Source organism: Odontomachus brunneus, unplaced genomic scaffold, assembly GCF_010583005.1.
Source record: "Odontomachus brunneus isolate Ranch 3 - 2012 unplaced genomic scaffold, Obru_v1 Obru_scaffold_037, whole genome shotgun sequence".
Taxonomy (NCBI): Eukaryota; Metazoa; Arthropoda; class Insecta; order Hymenoptera; family Formicidae; genus Odontomachus; species Odontomachus brunneus.
Window position 1 is genome coordinate 2,091,199 of NW_022639487.1, and position 10,365 is coordinate 2,101,563.

Below are 10,365 nucleotides of genomic sequence, written 5' to 3' on the forward strand. Positions count from 1 at the left end.
ATCGGAACTATTTGCAGAATTTGATTAGTTTTCACAACACGGTTTCAAAGAAATTAATTTTTATTTGTGACAATTTTGCGATTGTCGTAAGGAGTTAGTAACTGGACTGTGGAAATGCAATGTGCAATGTGCAATCAGCTGGTGTATCAAACGAATAACCTATAAATTAGTATAATAAAGTTACGTCATAAATTCTTGTTTTGTCTGCATTGTTTCATGTAAAAGACAAGAATACAAATTAAATAATTTCGATAAACAATAGGATAAGTGTTAAATTTGAGGCTTTTATTGTTTCATCTAACCTGCCTGCACAGTGCATTACTGTCAACCTACAAGCCACAAACTATATGGTACGCTGCTGCTACGTTTAACTTTTTTTATTAAATATTTATAATAACAACAAATAATATTGATAGTTATTGTTCAGACAATGCAAATTTACCTATTTTAACTTATCCCAATTACTTTTTCTCTTTTGCACTGATAGATATTGATGTTAAATAAATACGAAATTTAATGTTCTAAAGTTGAATTTAGGGCATTTTCCCTGTCAAAAGTTTTATTATAGAAAGATGAAAAAAGCAAATAAAAGTAATAAACTGTTGAGAAAGTAAAAAATAACTTTTTAAATAAGAAAAATATATAAATTAAATAAGAAGATCATGTTAGCCACTATTTGTATTACTTATCACTAGATTTACACACGTTTGAAGCAGATATTCAAATTTTTCGTTTTTTAAGCACTTTTGTCACCGATTGTATCTCAAATACATCCTTAAGAATCAGATTAGCAATTGATATTTAGTAGATCTGTTCTTTTTCGCTGCACTACTACACTAGTGTAACAAGCAAAAGTGAGAAAACATATGTGTCTCGCTTTAACTTATTGCACCAGTTCAGCAGTGCAGCGAAAAAGAACAGGCCTAGTGTTTAACCAATTAGAATCAACACGATCAGTTTTGCTTTAAGACCCAGGGGCTTGATTCTTGACGGTATGCGAATGAGATACGCATGCGAAAATGTATAGTTCACGTTACGTATACTGTAGATTTTCGCATGCGTATCTCATTCGCACACTGTCAAGAATCGAGCCCCAGTTTCACAATCTCGTTAATTGGCTGGTTATTCCATTGGACTTGACCAATCACACTTGATATTAAGAACAGTTAATCAGAATTACCAATCATTATTGGAATTTAACCGGTAGTTAAAATTAAAAAGATGTTGTGGAACTTGACCTATTTGGTTGAAAACTAATCGTCAATCGCTAGTTTGACTCGAACTTTACGTTAATGAGATGTCGTCGAGCAGGAGCTTCTCGAAAAGCTTCGCGGTAGAAATTCCTTAGCGCATACGCAACACCTTGCACTGTGCGTTAACCTCTTTCGCACATAGATGCACACGCGCTGGTAGGTGCAAAACAACGCTTATGTACATGACGCCGGTGATCATCCGATATTACGTCATCACTCGCCCCTCCGCCACGTGTCGCCAGACAGCTACCGCCTCGCTCTGGCTCGCAATGTGCGGTATCGCGCTGCGACGCGACCCTAACGTGCATCACACGCGCAGTGACTCTCGACGGGTTTCATGTATCCCCGACGATCAGTGACGATCGAGTGTATCGAAAATCGCACGTCAATATAAAAAAAATCGTCGTATTTGCCGGCCGGCCGCTTGAATCTGTCACGAAATACGCGAGTCGTTGCGAGGTCGCGCCGATACAAATACCCGGTGCTTCGAAAATAATCGCGTCGCCACCTGAGGCCCCAGACGCCCGGGAAATTTCGAAGGGTGAGTTAGTGCGTGTGTGTTGCATGGCTGCGTTATTTCAAGTGTTCTCGGTCACTCACGACGTCTCGTGTATTGGAACCGTATGTTCGCGTCGCGAGGTAACCGGGTTGCCCACAGACCTGCGTGATGCTCGAGGTAGATTCGCTTTTGAACAACGCGAAGTGCAAAGAAACTCTGTGTGCGTACGCGGAGCGAGTAATGCAATCTTTTAGGATATGGCAATGTGTCATTTTTTACTCGTGACATACATCACAAGGATAGATAGAAATCTTATCTCGCGCTGTGAAATTAATGCTCTACAACAAAGTGATCGGTGTTAAACAGAGCGTAACGTTCGTCGCGGAACCGTAGTTGTCAGCAGGACAACTGAGTGCGCCGATAACGCACTTCCGCGACGTTATGTAGAAATATAATGGGGTTGGTGCGACGAGAGGGCGGGAGAGGAAGCGCCCCGATGAGATGGTGTCGAGCGCGACGCGTTAAAAAAGAATTTATGTCGCGCACTCTCTTTGTGTAAAAATAAGTCACATCATAGAATGTCATGATGTTGTTTTCGAGGCGTGTTGACAAACTTTCGCAAAACTCTGTCGGTATTTTATCTGCTCTTCTGCTTGTGAGCAGGGTTAGGTACGTTGGGAACGGCACCGGTGCGATGATTCTCGTTAGGGTTCGACCGTAGGTGGTGGAAACGCTGCTCGCGCAACGGAATTTATACGGCGCGCAGGAACGCTCTACCAAGCGTCTGCTGGGTCAGCTGTTTCTAGCATTAGCCGTTAGTGCGGTCCACGTCTAACTCTCGTGGTTAGCACACGATCACACGATACTAAAAACCGAAGTGAAACGCATATCTCTGTACAGCATCGACGGGGGAGAACGTGGTCGTGCGGTCGAATTCGTCGTCTGGTGTCGTAATCCGCCGATTCCTCGTTTAAACGGATTCCCGGTTCCGCGGTATCGCCGTGTCTTGCGCGAGAACGTTTCCGCGTTCTGAGCAATTCGAGATTCATCACACGATGAAAATTAGGCCATGCGAATCTCGACCTTGCAAAGTCGCAGTTTTTCTCTTCTAACCGTTTTTCGCACGTACGTCACGTGTAACGGAACGCTCGCATAACGGACGGATCATTGCGACGAGTGCCGTCGTCAACGTGGTTTACTCCGCAAAGTCGACTACGAATTCGCCGGCTCTTTGTATATTGAGCGAGCGAGTCTCGTTTGTTCGTCGCGACGTCGTGAATTTTCGATGATAACGTCAGTCAGACGTGCGTGGCATGCGATTCGCAGGCGCGGCCCACATGACGTCGACCGGTAGACCGTAGATCGCGATTTTGATCTCAAAATCTCCCCCCTGACGCAAGGATGTCGTGGATTATATTACACTTGCGCTCGCTACCGATTCACGATGGTGTAAATACCAATTCAGATCGTTTTTTTCTTTAATACGTGTGTTGGCTTTAATACGTTTTATTAGCACAGTTATGATGTAAAGATAAAAAATATCATTTGATAGTTTTACACTGTTTGCTTTCTTACATTTCCATGATATACCGTTAGTTACTAATAATTGCAATAGATATCTCGATTTAGAGTTTATTGTTATAATTTAATCCTGATATTTGTATCTTTGTAGTTAAGCCAAAGCTGTATGGCAACAGCGTTTCAAAAATAAAAATGTCTAGAAAGCGTCCCAGAGAAGAAACTATGATAGCTACCGCATCCCACCAGGACAGCATTAATGGAGAGAATGCATCTTGCTCAAGGGAAGATTCTCCAATACATGCTGTAAGTATCAACATGTGCAAACATTATGATACAAACAAATCTAAGTTAAAAATCAAGATATCATTATTTCATATTCTACTAGCATTGTATAACACTTTTATTACCACTTTTGTTATCAACATTACATATATATGACAAACTAATCGATCATTTTGATTTCTTCCTAGTAAACATGTCAAAATAGTATGGAAATATACCATTAATACAACTTATAAGTTATGCAAAATATAGAATTCATATCTTTTGTAAGATATATAGCTGTACAAGAAGAGGTCATTTGTCAATATTTACTTCCTTTTCATGAATAAACATTACTTGTGATAAGAGATTTTTTAACATATTGTAATATAAGTATTATAAGTAGAAAGTAGAGTTGTTTCTTCCAAATATATTCAATTTTATAACAATAAATTTAAATATGCAATAAAATATGTGTAGTAAAAAGTATTTATAAACAGATACCTGGAATTTATTGATATTCTTAAGATTATTCAAAAGAGATTATTCTAATTACTAATACATAGAAAGTATTGCCCATCACTGATATGTATAGTTTACTGATATGTATTGCCTTCAAGTGATAATGGTCTGGCGTGATTCCAGATTAACTTATCTAATATGATAAAAGCTTAGAAATACTCTGCCATTTCGACAGTCTTGCTTAATTTCTCAAAGTGTTCGCATTGGTATATATTTGAACATATTGAATACAGTCTGAAGCATATTTTCTTAATTTTATTCGTTTATATTCTATAATTATAAATTTTTTAAGTGGTTAAGTGTGTATAGGATTGTAAAATTCTATTTTTAATTTACCAAGTATCCTATGCATCAAATTTTTATATTATAAAGCTACATATTATACAGTTACAATATTTAAAATATTTAAAAGATAAATTCTGATAATATATCATATCTTTGCTGTACAAAATTGTACAAAGAAAAATGACTTGGGGATCCAAACATAATTATGATGAAAGTGACAATACAAATTTGATGTTTTTAAAAGAATACAATAATCAAATTTCTGTTTCCCATGCAAGACTTCCAGTAAGTTCTATTTATTTTATCCTTTTGTGTGACATGTAATTTAATTTATTAAAATAATACCACACACATACATACACACTAGCTTTCTTTTTTCTTCCCTTTTTTTTTTCTTTTGGTTACACATTACATTAAGAAATGTAAATGATAAATAATTTTAATTTTAATATAAGAAACATATACTTTTTTATTTGTTCCAGTCTATTTGTAAGGAAGCACCTTTCAGTGATGATATAGAGGCGATTATAGAAAAAAATGCATGTGACTATAACATACGAATTACACTAAAACAAGCAAGAAGTGGTAAAGGTTTGTTTCATAGATATATTTTTGTATAAAGTATATTGAATATTGTGTTGAATATTGAATATGGATACTTTTAATCTCTTATATGTACATTGTGTTTCACGTTCTGTTTTTAGTTCCTAGGAAAGTTAGAGTCTATGCCGATGGTATCTATGATCTCTTTCATCAAGGACATGCGCGGCAACTTTTACAAGCTAAAAATATTTTTCCAAACGTTTATCTCATTGTTGGAGGTAATTATGCTGTGAGGAATATAATATTACTAGTCCTACAGATGGTTGCGGTATACATTTCCTATAACGTTTTATTTTATAGTGTGTAATGATGAACTTACTCATAGCAAAAAAGGAAGAACTGTAATGACAGATTTAGAAAGGTACGATGCTGTTAGACATTGTAGATACGTAGACGAAGTTGTACGAGATGCACCCTGGGAACTTGATGATGAATTTCTTGAAAAACATAAGGTACACTCGTTAATAAAAATATATGCTTCTTCATCTAAATTTGCACGACAATATATTGCATTTTTTTTCAATTATATATTAGACGAATGAAATTGTACGAGCTATATATTTCGTATTTCAGATCGATTTTGTTGCTCATGATGACATACCTTACATGACAGACGATGGTTCAGATGTTTATGCAAAGCTAAAAGCGAAAGGTATGTTCGTAGCTACACAGAGAACGGAGGGAGTTTCGACTTCAGATATAGTTGCAAGAATAGTTAAAGACTACGACATATATGTCAGAAGAAATCTTGCACGCGGCTACAGTGCAAAGGAACTCAATGTTTCTTTTCTGAATGTAAGTGATCAACTGCTATGTGTGATAAACATATGCATAAAGTATTTATAATATTATGTACAGAAAATGAGCGATATAAAATATTAAAATCATCTTAATATATTCCATGCCAAACCAGTTTTCAGTGACTTTCCGTTCATGCCGCATGGAACCTAACCGAACCTACATTATCGAGAAGAACAGTTTTGTTTGATATATATCACACTTCGGAATTGGTTGCCCATTTCGGCCGATTCTCGGAAGCTACGCCTTCTATCTTCCCCTTGCCGTGAGCGGGTCATGAAAATGACTGTCGCGGCTTCAAGCTTGGAGGCTCGATCGTCACTTTTGTGGCCCGCTCGCGGCAAGGGGAAGATAGAAACCGTAGCTCCTGAAAATCGGCCGAAATGGGTAACTAATCCCGAGCTCTGATATATATGATACATATGATATACAATATTTACAAACTATATAATACTATAAAAATCATAATTATCAAAAAAAAGGTGTGAAGTTTAAGATGCAATACAAGAGCAAAGCAGAAATTTTTGTTTTAACAAATTATCATCGTAATATATAGTTTAACACGTTCTCTGCCATGCACTCATAACATTTTCTCATGTGTGTGTGTGATGTTAGGATTAACTTTAAATAAAACGTTTTATTTCAAATGTTGTTAATATTATTTATATTATATTATTTATATTAATATTATTTATATTATTTATATTTTTTATAATCACAAAAGCATATTGTGATGTTTTTGATTAAAACATGGTAAATTAAATAAATTAAAAATTAAACAAAAAAAGAGCATGATAATTAAGTAAATGCGGTTTGTCAGGACAATCATTATAGAATGTCGATTTTATGATTTTTTGCTGATTGCATACCAAACTTTTTTAATAATTATTTGATAAAAAGAGAAAGAAAACTGATCGCTACGTTGCATATGGGTCGTAGACGATCCACGATATGGTAACTACACTATACATGATATTTAGACATCAATACATGATTTTACAAAATATTTTATGAAAAATTCTCATTTAATAGCAAAAATTTCAAACGGTTTGAATGGAAAGTTTAAAGTGGGTCGTCCATGGTATGGACCGCGGAATGGAACGTATTAAAAAGAAGAAAACAGGAGTTCTAATAGATATAATTTTTTAGGAGAAGAAATTCCGTCTACAAAACAAGTTTGATGATCTGAAAGATAAAGGAAAACGAGTAATGGAAAATATTGGTGAAAAGCGGATGGATATGATCAGCAAATGGGAAGAGAAATCTCGTGATTTCATTGATGCTTTTCTTTTACTTTTTGGAAGAGAAGGCAGATTGGTATGTAATGTATATGTGTGTCTAGATATAGATATAATTCTTTTTCTTTAGGAATTAAAAAAACAGTAGATTAGAAACGATTCCACACAAGTATAGAAAACTTATTGTGAGCATATGATTGTTCCTTTTTATCATAAAACTTTTGTTATATAAAAATATTTCTTAGTTCTAAAAATATATTCTAAAAAAATACTAGATGAATTATATATCAATCAATTCTATGCATGTAATGAACCTGAATATGTTCCATGTATAAGGATATGTCGAAAGTTTTTATTTGTATGTGTAGTCAACAATTTGGAATGAAAGTAAAGGCCGTTTGATGCAAGCATTATCTCCACCAGCAAGTCCAAAAAGAGATGGCAGTCCAAACAGTAGTAACAGTAGCAACAATGATGAGGATCAGACAAGGTATTTTTTTTAACATGCAACAAAAAAAACTTATATATATTTTATTAAATAATCTTACATACGTATATATCTCGTTTTACAGTCCACCGCCAAAGAAGACAGGACGCTATGAGTTTTCACGAAATAATCATTATCTAAGTGATGATTACAGTGATGATGAAGAGGAAAACTTAAACTCTAAATGATAGCCGACTATGTTAAAAAGGTGTACTCTGACCAAAAGTATCGTGCAATTTTTATTTACTATTTTGAGGTTTAGATGTATTTTCATACAGCTACATGATCTGGTGGTACGAAGCGTAATGCTATGCTTGATAGATTTTGTATGGTATGCTTTAATACTATACATTAAACGAAATTGCCCGTTATAATGCGAGAATGTTCAATTTTATTATTGATTTTATTGTATCAGATCACGATATATGTTTTGATACAGTTTCGGCAGTTTTTTCTCGATGCAACTTGGAATGTAATCGATGGTCCAAGTGAAAAAAAGAGCTTGATCTCTGAGAATTAATAAAAATACACATTTAGTAGACTATCAGCTGCATTCTAAAATGTATCGAAAAAGATATACCCAATCTGTATTAAAACCAAGTACATATGATGACTTAGATAATAGATAATTTAAAAGTAATACAATGTTCGGTATTTCATTATGTTTCAAAAATGTTTTTAAACTATTTTGTTCCTATATTCTATAAAATGCCTATGGATTATTTATTTTTAATAGCTTAACATAAATGTGTGAATTTTATTTGACATTTATATCTATTTTCTAAAAAATAAGCACAAAAGGCTTATTAAAATGATATTTGTACTCATAGTTAAATATTAGCACACGTATAAGTGCCAGATTATATTTCGAAGAATTTTTTTACTAAGAATTTTACAAAAGTGATCTTATTCGCATAAGGACTTTTTTTTAATATTTGTAAATGCAAATTAATTTAATTTTAAGAAAGACAGCTTTATAATTTGTACTCTAAGTACTGAAAACCTGTAAGAGAGATCTACGAAGTAGATACGTTTAGTCTTATAGAAATTGGAAAATTGTCGTATTCCGTATAAGTATTGTGCATATAAAAAAAAGTAAACACAAACATTTAGAAAGTCAGACGCTTATATAGAATCTGTTTTAGTACATAGACATTTAACAAAAGTTTGTAACAAATCACGCTTAAAACGTATTATTTGTTAAACGTAAGTTTCTTTTGTGTGATAATTTATTGAAATGGCATTAAATCACCAATTGCATTGTAGAAGTAATTAATGAAAGAGCTTAATGCGTGTGATGCTCTTCGAGAGGAAACGTCGAAGATATAATAAGGAAGATCGCTAATTACAATACACTATAAAATATACTCCACATTTAATAGGGTATAATTTTAGTGTTAACACGTATTAGCGAAATAAGATCAGATATGAGCCAAGACGAACGGATATCAAACTTCGGTGCAAAAGAGACACATACTTAACCACAGCAAGTTTCTCGTGATATGCCGATGCTGCCTCAGTTTGATATAGCGTGCATTTGATATTTATCGTTGATCAGAAAGTCCTAATCCCTAAAGTATTTTATGACCGATATAAATATAAATGCTTTTTCTTTCGTAAGAATGTTATAGATAATACACATTTTATAGTCATATGTTCTTACACTTTTTAGATACATAAATTGTTACATTACAGATTGCTTAGTATGCAAAATTAATTTTGTAGTGTCTGAAAGTGCACACACATTTTGATACTATACCCAATACTATGTGGGAGATCTGTTACCATGTTCGTAACTTCTTAATTAGTATTTGTAGAATTTCTTTAAGAATTAAACAAATGTTTTTCTATAAAATATTTATTTACATTGCACGGTAAATGCACCGTGTAACAAGTGAGAAATTCATGTATACCATTAATTATATTATCATATATTACATGTTATTATGTAAGTTATTTATATGACTTAATCAAACGTTCATATTTTCCTACAACGAAAATACATGTATTATATATGTTATATATATATAAAATTATATATATTATATATATAATTATATATATATATATATGTATATATATAAATAATATATATATAATATATATATACATGTTATATATATGTAAATACATGGATACATGTATATGCGAAATTTGTTCATTAATATTATTATATTATGGTTTAATTCTTTGTATTTATATATGATGTATATGATTTACTATATTTATTCTCCGAATGGCAATAAAAAGCACTTTCTGTAAAATAATCGTGCTCTATCAACCATATGCTCTGTCAAATGTATATAAATCGATATGTTCCATTTGTCTCATTACATCACATTTTATGTGTAAATAAGTAAATAGAGTGCATTACAAAATAGAACAAGGAGATAAAGTAACTACAAAGCCAATATTCGATTTTAAATATGAAGTATTGCTTATTTCAATTTTCAATTATTCTCGACTATTTTGCATAGCAATCATAATTCGTTATAAATGAAAAAATAAGATAATTTGTATGAAGTGTATCTCGTTTCGTCTTCGCGCCATGCGTTCGTAATATATCCATTAGCTGAGTTCCACTTAACGCCCGCAACGATCATTTTATCCTTGTCTTTCACTGGATGTTAAAAAAGGATAGAATGACATCGCGACATCGCGATCGTTGTGAACGTTAAGTGGAACGCACACCGTGTATCAAGATCACTGGACGAATATCATCGTTTCATGAATAGGGAATTTGTCGACCAAAAGTCCGTGACGACGAAATTTGAACGGAAACCCCTCCGTAACGTTTGTGCAGTACATGCGACGCCAAATATGTATACCTGTTTGCTGTCAAGAAGCATTGTGATTCAGAAACGCGCTCAAGAATTCGACGACCGATACTCTTCGCAA

At 33.6% G+C, this 10,365-nt stretch overlaps 1 protein-coding gene across 7 annotated transcripts; it reads left to right on the plus strand.

Annotated features, from left to right (window-relative positions):
- The first annotated feature begins 1,390 nt into the window (after positions 1 to 1,390).
- LOC116843957 (choline-phosphate cytidylyltransferase A-like) lies at positions 1,391 to 9,477 on the plus strand. Of its 7 annotated transcripts, none has more exons than XM_032814948.1 (9): positions 1,391 to 1,409; positions 3,425 to 3,576; positions 4,824 to 4,932; positions 5,046 to 5,162; positions 5,245 to 5,396; positions 5,518 to 5,739; positions 6,892 to 7,059; positions 7,349 to 7,470; positions 7,553 to 9,476. In XM_032814948.1, exons 2-9 carry the CDS (start codon positions 3,466 to 3,468, stop codon positions 7,653 to 7,655), a joined length of 1,104 nt encoding a protein of 367 aa, XP_032670839.1. In that variant the 5' UTR covers positions 1,391 to 1,409; positions 3,425 to 3,465; the 3' UTR covers positions 7,656 to 9,476. The 7 variants fall into 7 exon arrangements, with proteins under 7 accessions (XP_032670839.1, XP_032670836.1, XP_032670835.1 ...); XM_032814945.1 differs by lacking the exon at positions 1,391 to 1,409 and adding an exon at positions 1,505 to 1,794; XM_032814944.1 differs by lacking the exon at positions 1,391 to 1,409 and adding an exon at positions 1,817 to 1,929 and having other exon boundaries at positions 7,553 to 9,477.
- The last annotated feature ends 888 nt before the right edge of the window (positions 9,478 to 10,365 follow it).

Bases quoted from the DNA above. Each gene is read 5' to 3' on its own strand.
- LOC116843957 (XM_032814944.1), top strand. From the start codon at position 1,818: ATGGCTGCGTTATTTCAAGTGTTCTCGGTCACTCACGACGTCTCGTGT. The intron at 5,163-5,244 runs GTAATTATGCTG...TTTATTTTATAG, and splicing joins CGTTTATCTCATTGTTGGAG to TGTGTAATGATGAACTTACT. The intron at 5,740-6,891 runs GTAAGTGATCAA...ATAATTTTTTAG, and splicing joins TCAATGTTTCTTTTCTGAAT to GAGAAGAAATTCCGTCTACA.